The sequence below is a fragment of the Girardinichthys multiradiatus genome, chromosome 11 (genome assembly GCF_021462225.1).
Source record: "Girardinichthys multiradiatus isolate DD_20200921_A chromosome 11, DD_fGirMul_XY1, whole genome shotgun sequence".
Classification (NCBI taxonomy): domain Eukaryota; kingdom Metazoa; phylum Chordata; class Actinopteri; order Cyprinodontiformes; family Goodeidae; genus Girardinichthys; species Girardinichthys multiradiatus.
The window spans coordinates 37,105,913-37,126,050 of record NC_061804.1 but is presented as its reverse complement, the minus strand read 5'-3'; the positions used below and the strand labels follow the sequence as shown (position 1 = coordinate 37,126,050).

Here is a 20,138-nt window from a genome sequence, read left to right as displayed (position 1 = left end):
TAAAACTGAAATGTATTTTATATTTCTACATTCCTCTTGTTTATTTACCTTTCTTTTTTTCCCCCTTTTTATGTTTAATATTTTAAAAGTTTTGTTTTTCTTAATCTTTATAATTTATAATTAATTTGGCTAATTTTATTTTCTATTCATTTTTATGTAATGTTTCTATGTTAGACAAAAAACATTTTTAACAAAATTACCAGTGACAAAATTAGTGGGAACCCTTAAAATTCCCATAAAATGTAAGATTTTGAGTTGATCAAAGTGTCAAGGAACTTTAAATATCTCTTAGCTCTTTCAAAACGAGATAGTCCTCCTCCTTTGTCGCTGCTCATCCTGGGCAGGTTCTTTTGAGCAGCTGTGGTAACTACATGACATTTTCCAGGCAATTAGGTCTGTTTTTAAATGTGTAGTGTGAAAGTGAACTAAACCAAAGAAAGATTTGAAAATTTGGGACATTTCTCGCCCTATCGAACAAAATCCATGGGACTGTTCTGCTGCAAAAAAAAAACATCCTTAAAGAACTCCAGTATGCTGAATGACTTATTTTTATCTTTACCAGGAGTGCCAATAAATGTGGAGCTCTACATTCCTTTACTGAAGCTCTTCAGAAACAAATCAGAAACAAATCAACTAGATTCAATCAAAAAAGAGACTTAAATGTGTTAAATGTTTGTTTTTGTGTTTTATTAAAACAGGCTTGTTACATTGCATGTTTCTTCACACTTGAAATATAATATTGTTTCCTAAACAGGGACATTTTTAGAAAAAAAGACACAATTGAAAACGACTTTTTGCATCTTTTACCCTGAAGTCAAGTTATATTCATGAATAAATTTATAAATTTAATATTTAGGCTTAGGAGGTAACTCCATTTAAGATAACCAACCCTTCGTAGTGGGTTATACGAGCTCTGTTGAGTGCTGTAGTTTTACTACAGTGCCAGATAAACAGACGGACACTGTTTGTCCCTCATTTGCGAAACAAGTCAGAAGCCCTTGGTCTGTGAAATATTAAATATCTAATAATACTTTTCCGAGCTTTGCTGATTTATGGCTTGGGCACGGTGTGGTTTCCTGGTTGACTGACACATGGTACAAATAAAGTAGCTAGTCACTTGAGGTAACATGACAACATGCTTTTAATCCTTTACAATTAGCTTTAACAGCTCTAGTGCGCAGAAGCATGGACCTCTGATGGTGTCCTGCAGTATATCAGGGACCATGATGCCTGGAGATGCTTCTTTGAGTCAGTAAATTGTAAATCAAAGTCCATAAATGGATTCATACTCTCATCCCTCTGCATCATTTTATAGCCAGTCCTGCTTTGTCCATGACCACTGCTCGGGGATGCACAATTTTTCCAGTTTATAATTCCAGTGACTGTTATGTTCTTTTTTTCCCATCAGTTTTGCAGCTTGCAGATCCTAGACTTGTGCATGTTTTTTTAATCTAACAGCAGTAAGCCTTAAGTCGCTCCCTGTAGAGGAGCTGACATATTTTTATGCCTAACCTAACGATAATGACCTTATCGAATGTGCAAAAGCAAACACTGTATTTTTCAAAGATGCATCAGGGGATTGAAAAATAATAGAAACAGCAAAATTAATCAAAATATATGTGACCATACCATGGAGTTTAGGGAAACATTTTAAAACAAAATAAATCAATTGAGCATAAATCTGCCACTTAGTACAAACAGTTAAGATAATCCGACTAATTATTTTATTAAGCGTTGAATTCAGTGTCAATTTCATCATGCACATATACCACTGACATTTTCTAACCATCACACCTACAGTTATCTTCTGCAAAGGAAAATGACTCATTTCTGATCAATTTGAATATCAGGTATCATGTCATACATCGTTAGGACATGAAACTGTTATGGTTGTGTGTGTTTGTGTTATCCTGTCTGTTGTGAGTCCTCTTGTCATGCTCCTGGAGCTCTGCGATGGGTGTGGCGCTCAGCCAAACCAGGCGCACCTGCAAGGAATCCCAGCTGTAGTGCTTAAAAGGAGCTGCAGGACAAGCATTCCCCACCTGATGGTCCACGTAGTTGGTAACCTCGAGCCTCCAAGTTCCTTGCTGAAAGTAAATTGTTCTAGTCCTGCTAGGTTTCTAGCCAGCCAATCCTAAGCCTATTTGTTGTTGTTTTCGCTCCCAAGTTCTCAAGATAATCTGCTTTCCAGATTTCTACATCTCACCAAAGACAGCTTCTACTCTGGAAATTGATCCACCCCAAACATCTCCTCAGAACCAAACCGCTCCGAGCCCCTGCCAGCCGAGCTCCTCCTAACCTAAAGAACAGATCACCACCAGGAGAACGCCAAACCACGCACACCTCCCTCGAAACTTCTCGCTTCCAGAAACGTAAGCGCTGTCCACATCCAACTGCACCAAAATTCAGATCTTAAAAGAAAATGAACTTTCAACTAACTGAACCTCTCCTCCGCAGAATTTCCCTGTTCCAGTGCCTGTGTCCTGATTTCAAGTGTGATGAAAAAATAAACCTTGTTTAAACTTTCTCTGTCTCCCTGTCTGAGTGGTTCTGCATGTGGGTCAGGAAATTAACCCCCAATATGACAGAAACAAGTTGTATGTGATGTGTTTTTTCCCTGCTGTCTGCAGGGTGAGCATAAAATCAATACAAAGACTATACCAACATTTTAATGTCCTAAATCAAGAGATCTGTAAATAAAACAACAAAAAAAAAAAAACTTGGAGTACTTTTTCTATTGTGTGAAACATAGGGCTGCTGAATGGAAGCAGCTCAAAACCTCAATTTCTTGCACATATTTAGTTTATGTATTTTACTCAGTAAGTTTTAACTACGCTACAGTAACAGGGACAGTAAGAGTGCTAACTCCATCTTTATCTTTGTTTTCAATAAGCTGCCACATAATTGACATATTCCAGTTTTAATTACATTGCCAATTTCATCTTGCGCTGCCTACTTTACTTATTCAGTCCATATTTTACCTGTGTTTAACTGCATTACAGTAATGGGGAAAGCAAGAGTGCCACTCCATCCTTTTTCTATGTTGCTGCAGAAAAAACACATCAATTCAAGAAATATTACACCGTGTTTTTTAGTCAAGAAAACAGTCCTTTTACTTTAACAACTGGTAGTCATGGTCTGTGGTTCCATATGGAGCATACATATGGTAGCCCCTCTCCGTTGTAGAGATCCATGGGAAAAGAACGTTTTAAAATTCTTTAACAGTTTTGAAAAATAGTGGGGACATTGTTATTTCTTTTTAAGATAAAAGAGAATAGGATATATTTTTGTCCCTAAGTGGGAAATTTCACAGTGTATCAGCAGCAAAGTGAAATGCAAATCGAACACCAAGATACACACATCAAAAGACAAGCATGCTAACATGATTTAAGTAAATGAATACATAATAATAAACAAAAAATACACAAATACTGTTATACACGTAAAATAAACTGACTGTTTTGTTTGAATGTGCTTGAATATGTTTCATACTGCTAAAATATATTTGCTTTAGTTTTATTTTAGTTGATATGATCTTTTTATGCTGTTGAATGGTTTTTTTTTTTATTCATTCACATTTTATTCTAGACAGTTTTTATCTACTGTTTTCCAGTTATCCAGCTGTATGTGAGTTCCTACAGAGCAATAACCTATTATCAATTATCCGAGCACACGAAGCACAGGATGCTGGGTAGGTTGAGACCAAAAAAACATATTTACAGAAAGAAAAAAACAATTATTGACTGAAAACAACAATTTCTTAATAATAAACTTCTGTCTGTTTTCTGTCTTCACCTCTGCCTGTCTATGCTGAAGTTACCGGATGTACCGTAAAAGTCAGACCACTGGATTCCCATCCCTCATAACCATCTTCTCTGCTCCAAATTACCTGGATGTTTACAACAACAAAGGTCAGAAAAAGTTTTCTTATTTTCCGCTTTTATTTCTTGCTTCTTTGTACCTTTATTTTTTAATCAACCAGTGTTATATTTCTGTATAAACACAGTTGTTTTTTTTGTTGATTGTTAAGTCACTGAAATAGGCCTGGCGATATGAGAATTTGATTCATTGCTGCTTTAAACCTGTGTTATCCCTATCCATTATATCATTTATTAAACTATGTAAGGCCAAAGGGTGCATTTATTGTTAAAATTCTATTTCAAATAGGTAAATATGGGGCTGACTGTGTAAAAGAAGTGTCTGAATGCATTGTCTGCACCACTGCTGTTTTATTGCATTTGAGTTCAGTTATTTTCTGCATGCTTTTACAGATGTTGGATTGACAAATCTTCTAAGACTATGTGTCACTAAAGTGAAATCTGACATTTAAGAATCTTTAAAAAAAAATGGCCCCGTGTGATAAATGATTTCCAAGACTTCCTGTGATTTATCACTGAAAATGTTTTCAACTATCAAACAGAAGATGTGAGTTAATCTAAGTGCATTTATCCATGAGCAGGCATACGAATCAGCATCAGGGAGCCCCCGTTTGTTTGTGTTCCCAGATCTGTGTCTTGGTTGCCATGGGCTATGGGAGATGAGGAGCGTGGGAGGGACTGTCAGCATTGCTGACTATCTCCATGTGGCTTTATGCCTCTTGATGTAACAGTGTCAGTAATCTTAGGCCTCAGCAAGGCCACCTACTGGATGTGGATGTTTGAACCTGTTTTTCTTTTGCTCTTTCTGTTTCTTCTAATCATTATATGAAATTCCATCTAATCTTTTTTTGAAAAACTGGTGATGTTATGGCAGATTTTGAAGTAAAATAGAGTGAATAATACTATTTAGCCTTTGTAACTGTTTGTACGATATACTTATTTTAAAAAGAGTCAAGGCATAAAGATTATATTTTGTTTCTGTTTGAGTGTAAGAAAAGTTATTTTTTTATTCAGCTCAACCTGGGTTATTTCGGTCAAATATGGACCAGCACGGCATTGATTTAGCGTAAAAAGGCTAAGTTACGGGTTTGAACCAGCATACTGGGTCAGGTGTTTAACCTAAAAAAAGGGTTTAAGTGACTAATTTCCAACATTATGGCTACTGAAGAGTTTGATGAAAAATTCTACATTACTAAACAAAACAACAATATTTGGGTTAAAATGATATATTCTTTTGTTTAATTCTGCAGAAATTATCAGATAAAATAATACAAGAAAAACTGCCTTATGTCGAATGAATGAATTAATTCAAGATGAATCAGAGACAGCACATAGTCAGTGTTAGAATTAATTCACTGCCTTATGCCTTCTAGCCAACGGCTATTTTGCATACCCAGTCCCTGTTTAGGCTTATCTATTAAAGGTTACTGTGAACTTTGCTTTAAACATATGAGGGGACTGTAATTACAAAAAAAAAAAAAAAAAAAAAACACTTTCCATTGAATAAATAACCTGGGGGGGTCTATAAAAATTTAGCCAATATTCTTCATCTTAAGCATATCCAGAATTTATGTTGCCTTCACACTGTCATTTTACAATATTGTTTAGCCATAGCATAAGTGTATAGTAATTTATTAACATGTCATTACCGGACGCAACCTCACATTTGCTTTCACTTGAAAAGAAATACCTTATTAAACTTCATGAAGCTGTTGTAAACTCAGAGTTAAAAAGACAGACTTCTTGTGCCTCAACAGACCTTTTATAATTGAGTTAATCAGACAGAGCAATAATTCTCTTGACCTGAAATCTAAATATACAACAGCTTCACATTTAAAAATCCTTGAAACAAATCAAGCTTTTACTACAGGAGTATAATCTCACAGTGAAAATGTTGCATTCTTCCTACCGTGAGCTCTGGAGATGTTTTTTCTTTGCTTTCCTTTTTACCTTCCTTGTGATCCTCTTTACTGTGCCAGTGAGATAATAAGGTGAGGTCCTCATCCAGCCTAATTGTCACAGTTCCAGTTGTCTTTTGCCGCTCTAACGGTATATATAGGTAATCATAGGTCACAAGTTATTTTCTTGTTCCCTTTTCTTGACTTATGAAGATCACTACTCCTCTCCTTTACTTGAAAGGAATTTGTCTTGTTTTTCTCATTTTGAACATCAGCTAACATAAATGAGTCTCAGTATCAGAGTAACCCAGGGAAAGAGAAGGTCATTGATGATTAATTAAAAACTCATAAACATTGGGATTAACCTAAGGTATACACTGAAAAGTGTTTTAGTTAGATGTACTTTAAAGTACTTGTTAAGGATGCCACTAAAACATATATTATTTTCCCCACTAAATTATTGTACTCAAATGAAAAGTTTATATATTTCTACCTTTCTTGAATATTTCACAAATATTTTACACATTTTTAGTAGACATGTCAATAAATGTGGACGGTGTTGGGGGGAAAAAAAAAGTTTTAGGTAATCTATGCAATCATGTATTTGTCTTATGCAGCTACATGTAGTTCAATGTTGCTTGTATGTAAAACGCTGTATGTCTTACAGTCTTCATTTAGGTGTGTTGGCTGTAAGAAATGACACTGTATTAAGTGGAACATTTTACTCCCCTGTTGTCTGGGCTTCGCTTTCAGCTGCTGTACTGAAATATGAAAATAACGTCATGAACATTCGGCAGTTCAACTGCTCGCCACACCCCTACTGGCTGCCCAACTTCATGGACGTCTTCACTTGGTCTCTGCCATTTGTTGGAGAAAAAGGTAGAAACCCTCCTGACATCTTTTTATCTTTACGTCCTGATCTGTTTTCTCCACCACTTAGTGATTACCTGTTCCTTTTCCACATTTTCCTCTGCAGTCACCGAAATGTTGGTGAACGTGTTAAGCATCTGCTCTGATGATGAACTCATGAATGATGAAGATGAGATATTTGATGGTGAGAAGCTTTAAAAGGAATGTTTCATAATTTATCTTTTATATTTCTCACGGGTACATTGTGGGTTCAGGGTTGACCTAGATCTGCACACATTGTTGTTCAGAAATGGAAAAAAAACCTCAGCAGTGTTATTTGGGCTATTCTATGTATTTTAAAAGGTGCATGTTAGCGCATCAAGTTGTTTTTGTTTGTAAAAAATTCAGGTTGCTAATTTTAAGTGTATTTTTATTAAACAAAAAAGTGCATGACATTTTTTGATGCGTTTATATTTTATGCATTTAATGAATAGGAAACTTTCCTTGTTTGATCTGTTTGTTGCCAATCTGAGTCCACCTGAGAAAAATCGGCTGATTCTGATCTCTGGCTGAGTTATCGTGAACCTCTAGAATATGTTACCTAACTTGACAATAAAATACAATTCTCAAAACAAACATACGAGGAAAATGTAACGTGTTTATAATCAGTGTATCATAATGGATTGTCTCTCTTTGTTTGCAGCCAATGCAGCTGCGGCCCGCAAAGAGGTGATCAGAAACAAGATCCGTGCTATTGGAAAAATGGCCAAAATGTTCTCAGTTCTCAGGTAGATGTTTTGTTTTAGTGTCTGTTGGTAAATGTATGCATTATTATAGAGTATATTTTGAAATTCAGACATTATATAAACTCTGATTTCTGTGTGTGTGGAAAGTGAGGCCAAAGGGTTTTTTTCTCCAGTCTGATCTGGGTTCAGCATAGCTTTCTAACTTGCTTGCTTGTTTCTGTTCTTCCTGCAGAGAGGAGAGTGAAAATGTGTTGACGCTTAAGGGCCTGACGCCCACTGGCATGTTGCCAAGCGGGGTTCTCTCTGGAGGCAGACAGACGCTGCAGAGTGGTGAGCACAAGACTCGGCCTAAGCCTTTTTTCCAGCACTGACTCTCTTGTTTTTTTTGTTCATTCTTGTCCTCATCAGCATTCTCATCTCTTGCATTGTTCTTATCTATGTCCCTGTCTGTCACTTTCTCCTCCGTTCTTTAAATAAAGAGCTGCCAATAAATGCTGTTTTAGTCTCTCGTTGGGTCTCCAATCACATGTTAATTCAAACCTTGTAGAGTACAATTTAGAATTTTAAATGTTAAATGCAGCTAATTCAGCAGCTAATGTATAGTTTGGATTTATGTAGGTGGGATCTGTGGAGAGGTTATTAGCAGTTAGTATTTTACTTGTAGGAGATGGTTTGTCAGAGTGAGGCCAGTCCCACAACCCCATGAAACCTTCTAGAAAAATATTAGATTAGAGTTGTTTTAAGATGATCAAAATGTTTTTTCGGGTTATCCCCGCTTAGGCTGGTCAGTAGTTTTAGCCTTTATCAACTGCTATTCCACTTCTACACAACCCAACATACAAAGTCTAAGCTATCTTTCATGTTTTCTCTCACAGACTGTTTACAACTAATGTACAGAAATAACTTAGTAAACAACTTCCTTGCCACCTATACAGAAACTAAACAAAAAAAGAAACAAAAGGAATCAGAAGAGTCTCTGTAAAACAGGGTTTTACTAATTGAAACAAAGAGGTTATGATTACGGAGATGACATTATACACTTTTCCTGTCTTCCTGTTATTTTCTCTCATTGGCTTGAGATCCAATCACTTCTTTGCCATTTGGACCGAACTTCCCCATGGTGGTTACAAATTGGCCTCCTGTGGCATATTGATCCTTTTTATACCTGGAAAAATTACATAAAGCAGTCTTCAAAAGTACAAAATAACAAAACAAAATGACCAGCAACAGCGGAAGTCTCAATTCCTGTTATTGCAGCCTGAATGAACAGCAGACATGCCTCTTTAGAAAATACAGTTTTATGGTTCCTCTGACCACTCATTTTGTACTCATTGCACTAATGATGGGAATAGATCACTTGGAGTCATCCTTCCACAGTAACAACTTCCACACCAAAGAGTGCTGTGGTTAGCATTAAGTGGTAGTGGTTATGTATGATGCATTAATTTCCCTTTGGGATTAATAAAATATGTCTGAATTGAATTGAATTGAATTCACAGATTAGGAAAAGATAAAAATGTTTAGTCTTCCATTGGCTGATTGCTGTTAGGAGGTGGTCAAGCTGAAAATCATCTGATTCCGGTCACCAGCTGATTTCTTGGTGAATCTCTAATTACAACAGTAAAAATATTTTTAGCATTGCTTTGAATTTTGCCGCAAAATAAACAATAGGAAGAAATATCACTATTTCTAATAAAGGATGTTCTTGTGTTTGCAATGCTAAAGGAGAATAAAGGAAATATTAAAGCTTATCTCGTATCATGAGGACCAGATAAGTTTACTCAGATTAGGTCCTTCCTAGGCAACAGTAAAATTGTTTGATCAGACCCAAGCCATGTTTCATGTGCGTGCACAAAAAGTATCACCTTCTTAAACAGTACAAAGTTTTAAAAGTAATTAAGGTGCTTTCATATGTTTGTCAGTCATCTCAGCCCCCAACTTTCCATCATCTCATTTCTGTGTCTCTTTTTGTGGATCTATCTGTGTGACTTTTCATAAGAACTTTCTAACCCCAGATTGACACTAACTCAGTTTCAATGCATGCCGCTCCTCTGAGTTTGGCTTTAGTGACAATAAACATGTACAGCTCATCTGGCCAAAAACATGAGTCGCCTTCTCCCTGGGGCTGCGATGTACATTTGCATGGCTTTATCACGAGTAACCTGCTCCCCTCCTCCCCCCTTCAGCCACCATTGAAGCCATTGAAGCCATCGAGACGCATGATGAGGACGGAGAAGGTAAAACTGGTGCTCCTTCTCCCACTGCTTTAATATGTTATCAAGGTGTCCTGCTAGACAATAATCTTGTTTATGTAGACAACACAATATTGAGTAAATTCTTAACTTTTCTATGTCGGTATAGCTCCCACTTATGAAGGTAATGACATGAAATCAACACAGAGTAGATATTAACTACTTAATGGAATAAGGATCTTGAGATGAAAAATATATTTAATAGGTCACTTTGAAAAATCTGAGATTTAGGCACATTGTACCTACAAATGTTAAGTTATTTTATTGTAGTTTTGTGAAAATTATATAAAATAAAAACAATTTTGAAATATTGTGCACATCTGTATTTGGCCAGACAAACCTGAATAAAATACAATTGCCTTCAGAAGTCCACTCTTGGGTCATTTAATTTCATCATATATGGCTGTTTTGTGAAGGCCTCTGAAGTAACAAATTCAGTGAACGTTAGTGAACAGCATCATAAAAACCAACCCCACCAAACAGGTCAAGAAATAAAAACCAGGTATCGTTTTTATTTTACCTCAAAATTATGGCAGACTTTGCAATTGGCTATCATGTAAAATCCAAACAAAATGCATCTGTGGTTGTAACGAGACAAAATGTAAGAATATACATGTGAATACTTTTGCTAGGCAATGTAACTGTATTTGCAGGATGGAAAGTTTGTTGTTAAAAAACTGTTAAGTCAGGTTGCTCAAGGACGGATGGAACAGAGAAGTTATTATGTGCGCTAAACAAAGCTCCAACCACCATAAACTGCTTCCACCAAAATAGAGAAGCTTAGCTTACAAAACCAATGGAGCGTACATGTGCAGCATGACAAATCTGTGGAGAGAAAACCACTAAATAAAAAAGATGTAGCATTTTAATGTATCAGGGCATGTTCATTATATATTTAAAACCTGCAAAGCGAAAAGGTGCTGCTAATGGATGCATAAATAAAAGGTGTTGCATGCACAAAAAAAAGACCAAAGATTCAACATGAAAAATGTATCCTGAAGACTGATTGCCTGTGGTAGTCTTTACTAACAAACTAAACAGGTTACACCTTTTTATAGATGTATGGTTTGTCTTATTTTAAACTGAGCATTAAACATAGCAAATATTGGTTTCTTTTGATTTTTAAGGAAAAGTGTACATATGAAGACTTCCACAGCTGTATTTAATTCAGTAAATGTCAGAGAAAAATCATTAATACTACGACTGGATAATGATTTGCACATCTTTCTTTAATTTGTTCTGTTTCTGCTGAAACTGGCCTATTTATGTGTGTGTTTATGATTTGTGTTGCTTTCCAAACTGAGTCACACACGTGTAGAAAGTAAGCTGTGCTGGCAGGATGCCCTTCCTCCTCCACATTCTGCATAAAAATGCGAAACGTAGATCTGCAGTAGCATCCGTCTCCTTCATCTTATAACTATACCATTTTTCTGCCTGTCGTTACAAAAAGCACTATGATGGCAAATATCTCAGTCATCATCGTTTTCCAGTCAGATTACAGTAAATCTCTCTTATTATGATCATTTGTCACAAAATTATTGCAAATGTAGAATTATATTCTGATCCGCAAAGCTGTTTGGAATTTAGCCATTGCATTTTATGAGAAAAAAAAAATTCTTTTATCATAGTTTTATTTTGTAAATTAAATGTTGCTCATGAGGCAGTGACTTACTTGGAAAAAACAATGGCAGTTAGATGTAAGATGCACTTATCAGTGGATCATTGCAGTCGACGGGGAATAGACTTTGCATGCACGATTCAAGCTGGGCAGCCATTCACAATGGGTAATAATGATGATATACTGTAAAGGAAATTAGCATAGGGTGGAGTAGTTATTATTCTTGATTGTCACTCTTAGATGCGACCATGGAAGAAAATATCAGAAATTCATGCTTTTTGCTTTTGTAAGTGTTATCAAAAAGAAAGTGTTAAGTCAGGATTATCACATTTGGTGCAGATAACACTCATATTTCATGATATGTTTGGATCCTTATACCTTTTGATAACTTACACATATATTGGCGGCCAGAAGTTTGCATTCATTCATCATGGCCATGATTGTCATAACAATTTTGGAACTGTAATGATTTTTTCAGGGTGGACTAACAATGCAAGATGCAAATATAAACATTTTAACTGGAGATCTAGGTGCATAAGATTAAATTCATGTGGCATTTTCTCTAAGACATACAGAGCCAAGATTACACTGTACATACAAGCTCAAATATTTGCATATCCTCTTGACAATTATTTGGAAACCACACATTTTTGTTCTTGTCATCAACAATCTCCTTGCCTATTTTTATCTGGATTTTCTTTTAAATAGGGTTGAGGTCAGGCCCATTCAAGAAGCTTAATTTTCTTCTTCTTTATCCATTTCAAAACTGGTGTTTATGTATGCTTAAGATGATACCTTTCAGTGTCCAAGTTTTAACTGGCTCGTTGATATGTGGTGAAAGCAAAGAATTTAGAGGAGGTCATCGGTCTTCATTATTCTACTCAAATGCAATGTACCAGTTCCATTGGCAGTGAAACAAACCCTCAGCGTAATTCTTCCACCAACATGCTTGACAGACGGTACAGTGTTCATAGGTTTAATGTCTCCTTGATTTCTCCAATTTGGCAACATTTTTTAATTGTGGCCAAATACCTTAATCCTGGTCTACTCTGTTAAAAGCTTTTCTCTAAAAGATAGTTTTACATGCAACTTGCTGCAAATCTATGGCAGGCTTGAAGGTGGCAGCTTTGGAACAAAGACTTCTTCGTGGGACTCTCAATTCATGTTGATGTTAAACTCACTTCACTATAAAAAGTAAAACTGGTGTTGTAGCACATTCCAGGTCATGGTAGGGTAGAGCCTTGGAGGTTATTGGGTTCATTATCATCTTAACCAATTTCCTTTCATTTGTGGGGTGCAGTTTACATCATTTTGTTTACACTAGTGTGTTTTAACTGAACAAAGGCCTAAACACAAAACAAAAATTGGCTTTGGAATGGATGGGTTGGGCTAACATTGAACTTTGGACAAAGTTTAAACCTAAACCTAAGAACGCTACATCACCAGTCAAGCATGGTGGTGGTTGCATCCTGCTAATGGTCTGTTTTACTACCAGTGGTACTGGTGGAATGCACAAAGTGTGTGGAATAACTAAGACAGAAGAATGCCTCCAAACTCTTTAGCTTCCCCAATAAATCAACAGGGTAATTTGTGCCAGAAAACCTATTTAGTAAGAGAACATTTATATATTTAAGCTTTTGTGCATTATCAAAGGTACACAAGAAATTCCAACTTGTGCTTTTAGTGCCTAATTTTAAAACTTCATTGAAGTTGCATGTTGTATGATGAAGCCACCATGGAAAATAATCATGGCCATGATCAGTGTATGTAAACTTCTTAGGAGCACAGTACACAACTTGCAATAGTACTTGGAATATCCTGTAATTGTGGAATAACATGACCTTGACCCTGCATGTTTCCTCTTCTTCAGCTATTCGCGGATTCTCCCCCCAGCACAAGATCACCAGCTTTGAGGAGGCTAAGGGCTTAGACCGCATCAATGAGCGCATGCCGCCTCGCAAGGACGGGGTGAACCACGTGGGCCACTCCATGTGCAAGATGAATATGTCGGAGGCGAACGGCACAGAGGACAACAGCAACATCCAGTGATGAGCTGTCTGAGCCATGGAAACCATGCCACTGTTGCAGCTGTGCAACAAGACTTAATGCTTAATGGAAAATTCAGGCCTCAGAACACGGAAATCAAACGGGCCCACCGCTAGAACATGAAACCTGCAGCAAATCTAAACATTGGGCGAAAAAGGTTATTTATTTCATGACGGCATGTCATTGCACTGTTTTGGGGAGGGGGAGCTGGGGTTCACAGCAAAGGGAGAGGGATACAGAGAGACCCACAGGCTGCAGCAAAGAAGTGCTTTTGGAAGTTGTGTCTGACTGTAGTTCGCCTTCTCAATTCGATTACAGACTGAATTGTTGGGAGTTTTGTTGCTGCGAGTGCTGACACACACGTATGCTCCTTCATTACAGGGCCTGACAGAAGACATAAGAGCAGTATCCATGCCACACAAATCATTTTAATGTTTTATAAAGTATTTATTATGAATCACTCACAAATGCACTTCAAGAGGAAAATTATCTACTTTATCTAATTGTTTTTGCTAGTATTAGGTCACATCACTTTGTGAGAGACGATACAAAAAGGAAAAAGAAAAAGAGTGAAGCAAAAAGTGAAATGAGTACGTCTTAAAAACTTGCAGCACGCCATCTTACCGGTGGACTTAAATTTATTGATTTACCTTGTTGTAAGATGCTGCCAACCTGCAGGGAAAAAAGAGGACAGGGCACTAATGTTTGCTCGCTACAGACAAATCCACTCTATGTCCAAATCCACCTCGGCTATGTCTAAATAACATCCAGCATTGCCTCATTCCTCTTCTCCTCGACATCAGCCATCTTCATGGATGACGGAACTTGGGGGAGAAGAAGAGAGGATTTGGAATACGTGGTTTCACTGTTTCCTGAAGGTACCTCAGCATCCCAGATTAAACACCGAGATTTAACTTCAAAATATGTTCTATTTTCTTCTTTTAATCTCAGTCTTCATTAGGGTTATTTAGGTCTCTTTTAAAAGAGCATTTCACATATTTCACATAGGCATGGGCTGGTATGAGGTTTTCATAGTAGTTACACCAAGATCTGAAACAACAATCTAATTTCTTTTATGTGAAAAAGAAATAGAACTGAATTAGTTTATGTGACAGTGACTTTGTACATTGATAGCATTGCTGCAAATATACCAACTCATCTGTGTTCCCAGGACAGAAAAGACAGGAAATGCAACAATTATCCCTACTGCTGCCAAAATAATGCATTATTATCCATTACTGTTATATTATTTTGGATTTACAGATTTAAGGAAACATATAGACTAAAAAAACACCTTAATATAGTCGTAGTAGTTTGTAATTACATAACTTTTTGAGCAACAGTAAAAAAAGTAGATATTAGCTGGTTAGATGGCATTGCTAGCCTGCAGTCCGCTGCATTTGTAGCTAGCAAACTTTAGTTTTGCTAAATATTTCCAATTGTTTTCTTATACACATGGGAAAAGTGTAGTATCCCTCTTTTAGCCAGCTGACCAGTGGTGCGCAGCAACTGTTGGGCAGCAATGCATTACTTTATTCCCTGTACAGCCAGAGAAAACTCTTGTCACTCCAGCACTTCCCATGATATCTGACTAAAAGGACTTGAAACCATTCAAGCTGTGTGATGGTAAATTTGATCAGTTTTAAAATCTTTTGAATGCTCGGCATTCCCTTGATATATGTAACCAGCCCATGCCTAATTTTACATCAGAACAGCATTGTATTAAAAACCAACTTCACTTTACAAAAACAAATCATACAACTTTTTTTTCAAGATTTAATGTGTTATTCCTTTCTAAAGAACATCCCTACCCTTCTAGATTGACATGAATTTCAGAGGAAAACAGAAGTTATGTTGAATGTTGGGACATACCTTGCCGTCAAGATATTAAAGAACTGTTATTTCTCACCTGCTTACAGTGACTTAAGCATACAGCAGCATCCAGGGCGCGGATGCACCTTTTGCTTTTCTGAAAAAATCTTAGATTTTATGCCTGCAAAAAGTGATGTGGAAGGAAGTTCTAGACATTTGCAAGATATTAGGTTACAGCAAATCATAAACAACATCAGTACTGGTGTAATTTAGAATTTACAGCCTGTCCACATTAACATGGTATTTTGCCAAACTAACATTTTCTGCTATGTTTGCACCTCCCATTGTTCTTGATTTCTTTTTCCTTTTTTTTTAAAACCTAAGAAAACAGAAATTTCAATTTGTTTTAAGAACCTTTAGCCTAGCACTGCTTTAGTCATACTCAGGACCTTCTTTTGAATTTTAATGCCATTGTTGCCGACATCATCCCCACCCGCTGTAGATATTTTAGCGTTTTGTTCGGAATCCCATAGCCTGTGTAGACTTAGATTTTTTCTTTAAACAATGGAGATAAAAGGATCAGTTTAAAAAATATATCTGAAGTAACAGGGCCTTAACGAAAAGGTCTAAGACTGAATGCCTTTCCATTTTTACAAAAATGTATCACTGATTGAACAAAGCTAACCTGTAGTACTTTATTTATGAAAACACAAGTTTATGAAGTGGATCCAACTATTTAACCAAACTTTTATTTGTTTCGGAATACATTTATTTTCAGATATTTCTACTATATTCCTACTGACCAAAACAGGATGAGTAGAAAATGAAAAAGTTAAATCCTAATTATAATCTAAATGCAATCAATCCCTATTCCCAAACAATGTGTGAAAATTGAGTCTTTTTCAGTGAGTCTGAAATACATCTAGAATGAGGAACATTCTGATTCCTCCAAAGTATCCACATTGGAAGGACAGACATCTGTGATGCCCACCCTACAACAAATTTCTAGAATTTCCAGTCATTCCTTCATGTTTGCCTGGTTTGGATGCCATCTTTCTTTTCAGTGATAAAGGTATGTGAATTACAGATGGACAAAAAGTGACTTAACACAGCATCTATGGTAATGGAACGCATCAATGCATGCAATTAAGTTCCTAGTTGTTATGTGAGATTATAATTGTGATAGTTGTGTTTTCATATAGTAAACTTGAATTAATTTATTTTTTAATTATATTTGTAGTTTTATTTGTCTTGTTTTATAAAATTTTATAAATAGGCTTCCTTTAATTGTTTTTGGTCCATTTTTTGGTTTCATTTTGTTATTTATTACCACTGCTTTCAATTTTATATTGATTTCTTGTATGCAGAGATGCCCTTATAAGGTGTGAAGCCTTGTGCTACAAATAGATATTTTTTCTGTTGTACTGATGTACAGAAAATGTTCAATAGTGTGAATGACTATAATCTCAGTGAAAAGCTACTCTTTCAGGCTGCCAAAGCATGATAGCATGGTTTTCTCAAATGTAAATGAACTGGACACATAGAAAAATCAGGTGTCACGCATTTAACAGAACACATTGTATTCTGGTTATATTTACTGCTGATATTATTATTGTTACAATTTAGCCTATGGTTCTTTTCATTCCTTGGTTTCTGGTTCTCGTATAGTCAAAATGCATACTTCAACAAGGAGATATAATGGATTTTATCTTGCAACATTTTTTATCTATGGAGATATGTTTTGGCATTTGACTTCCTAAATAATACACACACTGTAAGCATGCCCTATGGGACAAATCACATTTTTTTTACTCTTGAATAAAATATGCATGAACAAATCGTGTGGCGCAATTTTTAACTCCCTAGTGGAGCAATTAATGTGTGCTCCTACCCCGCAGTTACTTGTGGATAAAACTATAAAATCATGAAGCCAGCTAAAAATTAGTACTATAATTGATATAATTGATTTGTTTGTTAATCACACTATTAAGGTATCTAGGATCTGCTGTAACTAAATGTAAGCAAGTCAGAGTGTGCTTTGTTTCATCAAGAAGGTATCATGGTGTGGTGCTCCAAAATCTGCATATTCAAAGAGACTCTTCCCATGCAATGGTTTCCAGGTTTTTGCATGTTTCCACTAGTGTTTTTAAGGTTTGTTTTTTTGTGATGAGCTTCCAATATTGAGACTAAAACAACTATTAGATATCACCCTACTCTTCAGCTTCCTCCACAGATCCTCTATTAGATTCCTGTCAAGACTCTGCCTATGCCTCTCATAAATGTTTATAACTTCCAGTCAGAAGAAACATGATGCTAAACTAAAAAGTTTACCTTAAACTTAAATCTGGCAGGGATATGAATAATGTTGGGCTTAATTGTAACATCAGGTTGGACTAATGCGTATCTACAGTTCTGTCCACAGTTATTGTAGTTCAGATGTGTAAAAAGACTTAAAATAGATTGCAATGGAAACTTGGTGACCTCAAGATGACACTCTTTGATAGAGTTTTAAAAGTTTTTTTTTTACCCCACATAACAAAACTGGGTCCTCATCTAGCTTAATTTGTCCCTTTCAAACATTTTAATTATTGCCCTGACTGTAAATATGGGTAAATGTAGGTGAGTAGCTATTTTCTCGTTTCCATTTATGTTCCACACACATCAGCTTTACTGGAATGTTGTGTTTTTTTGTCATTCCCATTTTGAACAGCAGCGGAGAGAAGAGGGCTCCTGCCTCATGTCATATTTAAAGCTTGACTAGAACCGCATAAAGGAGGTATTGTCAAGAAGAAACTGAGAGATGCTAGACCCAACAACCCAGACGAGCTGAAGGCGGCTACTAAATTTTCTCGACACCTCAACAGAGCCACAGGCTGACCATCTACATGCTACGTTGCACTGATGCAGTAATTCATGCAAAAGGAGACCCTACTAATTTCATATACTGGTTAGTACATGGACATACTTTTCTGTACCCTACATTTCTATTTTAATATAAAAAAACATTTTTATTAGTTTTCTGTAAACCTGACTTCTATTTTACATTAGATGTAAGCCATAACCATCCAACTTAAAAGCAAAACATACTTGAAACATATCATTGCATATACCAAATGTATATTATACTGAATTAAATTTGAGATTCTAAATTATAGAGATGTAACTGTAGCTGGTATTAGTCATAACCTTTAGTTAACCAGTTCTATGCAATAACAAAAAAATTATTATTTCAATGTATATTTACAGTGCCTTGTGAAAGTATTCGGCCCCTTTGAACTTTTCAACCTTTTGGCCACATTTCAGGCTTCAAACATAAAGATATAAAATTCTAATTTTTTGTGAAGAATCAACAAGTGGGACACAAGCGTGAAGTGGAATGAAATTTATTGGATGTGTCAAACTTGTTTAACAAATAAAAAACTGAAACGTTGGCCATGCAATATTATTCGGCCCCCTTGCACTTTGTAGCGCCACCCTTTGCTGCAAGTACAGCTGCAAGTCGCCTGGGGTATGTCTTTATCAGTTTTGCACATCGAGAGACTGAAAGTCTTGCCCATTCTTCCTTGTAAAACAGCTCGAGCTCAATGAGGTTTGATGGAGAGCGTTCATGAAAAGCAGTCTTGAGCTCTTTCCACAGATTCTTGATTGGATTCAGGTCTGGATTTTGACTAGGCCATTCCAACATCTGGATACGTTTATTTGTGAACCATTCCATTGTAGATTTGGCTTTATGTTTTGGATCATTGTCTTGTTGGAAGATAAATCTCCGTCCCAGTCTCATCTTCCCATCCATCTTCCCATCAATTTTGACCATCTTCCCTGTCCCTGCTGACAAAAAGCAGGCCCAAACCATGATGCTGCCACCACCATGTTTGACAGTGGAGATGGTGTGTTCAGGGTGATGAGCTGTGTTGCTTTTACGCCAAATATATCGTTTTGCATTGTGGCCAAACAGTTTGATTTTGGTTTCATCTGACCAGAGCACCTTCTTTCACATGTTTGGTGTGTCTCCCAGGTGGCTTGTAGCAAACTTTAAACGAGACTTTTTATGGATATCTTTGAGAAATGGATTTCTTCTTGCCACTCTTCCATAAAGGCCAGATTTGTTCAGTGTACGACTGATTGTTGTCCTATGGACAGACTCTCCCACCTCAGCTGTAGATCTCTGCAGTTCATCCAGAGTGATCATGGGCCTCTTGGCTGCATCTCTGATCAGTCTTCTCCTTGTTCAAGATGAAAGTTTAGAGGGACGGCCGAGTCTTGGTAGATTTGCAGTAGTCTGATACTCCTTCCATTTCAATATGATTGCTGGCACAGTGCTCCTTGGGATGTTTAAAGCCTGGAAAATCTTTTTGTATCCAAATCCGCCTTTAAACTTCTCCACAACAGTATCTCGGACCTGCCTGGTGTGTTCCTTGGTCTTCATGATGTTCTCTGCACTTTGAACAGAACCCTGAGACTATCACAGAGCAGGTGCATTTATACGGAGACTTGATTACACACAGGTGGATTCTATTTATCATCATCAGTCATTTGGGACAACATTGGATCATTCAGAGATCCTCACTGAACTTCTGGAGTGAGTTTGCTGAACTGAAAGTAAAGGGGCTGAATAATATTGCACGCCCCACTTTTCAGTTTTTTTATTTATTAAAAACGTTTGACACATCCAATAAATTTCATTCCACTTCACGATTGTGTCCCACTTGTTGTTGATTCTTCACAAAAAATTAGAATGTTATATATTTATGTTTGAAGCCTGAAATGTGGCAAAAGGTTGAAAAGTTCAAGGGGGCCGAATACTTTCGCAAGGCCTTGTATATCTTTAATAATGACAATGTTTTTCAGCAAGTCATAAAATGAATACCGGATATTTATGGGCACAAATTCCAGTCATAAATGCTTGTAAACCAGACTGCGTAGATGTGAAATAAATGTTTTTTTAAAAAGACGCTTGAAATTTTAGCTTCCTGCGTGTGTAGATAGAAATGTGTGTATAAAACAGATTCGTACTTGTAAAAACAAATTACACAGGTTGC

The 20,138-nt window shown here is 36.5% G+C and overlaps 1 protein-coding gene across 2 annotated transcripts in view; it reads left to right on the top strand.

The window, feature by feature from the left end:
- ppp3ca (protein phosphatase 3, catalytic subunit, alpha isozyme) overlaps positions 1-15,471 on the top strand; it is a 53,753-nt gene extending 38,282 nt beyond the window's left edge. The window contains exons 7-14 of one of the 2 annotated variants that reach the window (XM_047379173.1): positions 3,614-3,691; positions 3,817-3,911; positions 6,530-6,655; positions 6,753-6,830; positions 7,329-7,413; positions 7,604-7,701; positions 9,558-9,608; positions 13,112-15,471. In XM_047379173.1, the coding sequence (XP_047235129.1) occupies positions 3,614-3,691; positions 3,817-3,911; positions 6,530-6,655; positions 6,753-6,830; positions 7,329-7,413; positions 7,604-7,701; positions 9,558-9,608; positions 13,112-13,290 (790 nt within the window). In that variant the 3' untranslated portion in view covers positions 13,291-15,471. The remainder of the gene's footprint in view (positions 1-3,613; positions 3,692-3,816; positions 3,912-6,529; positions 6,656-6,752; positions 6,831-7,328; positions 7,414-7,603; positions 7,702-9,557; positions 9,609-13,111) is intronic. The other variant, XM_047379174.1, reaches the window with a different exon arrangement.
- Positions 15,472-20,138: the final 4,667 nt, after the last annotated feature.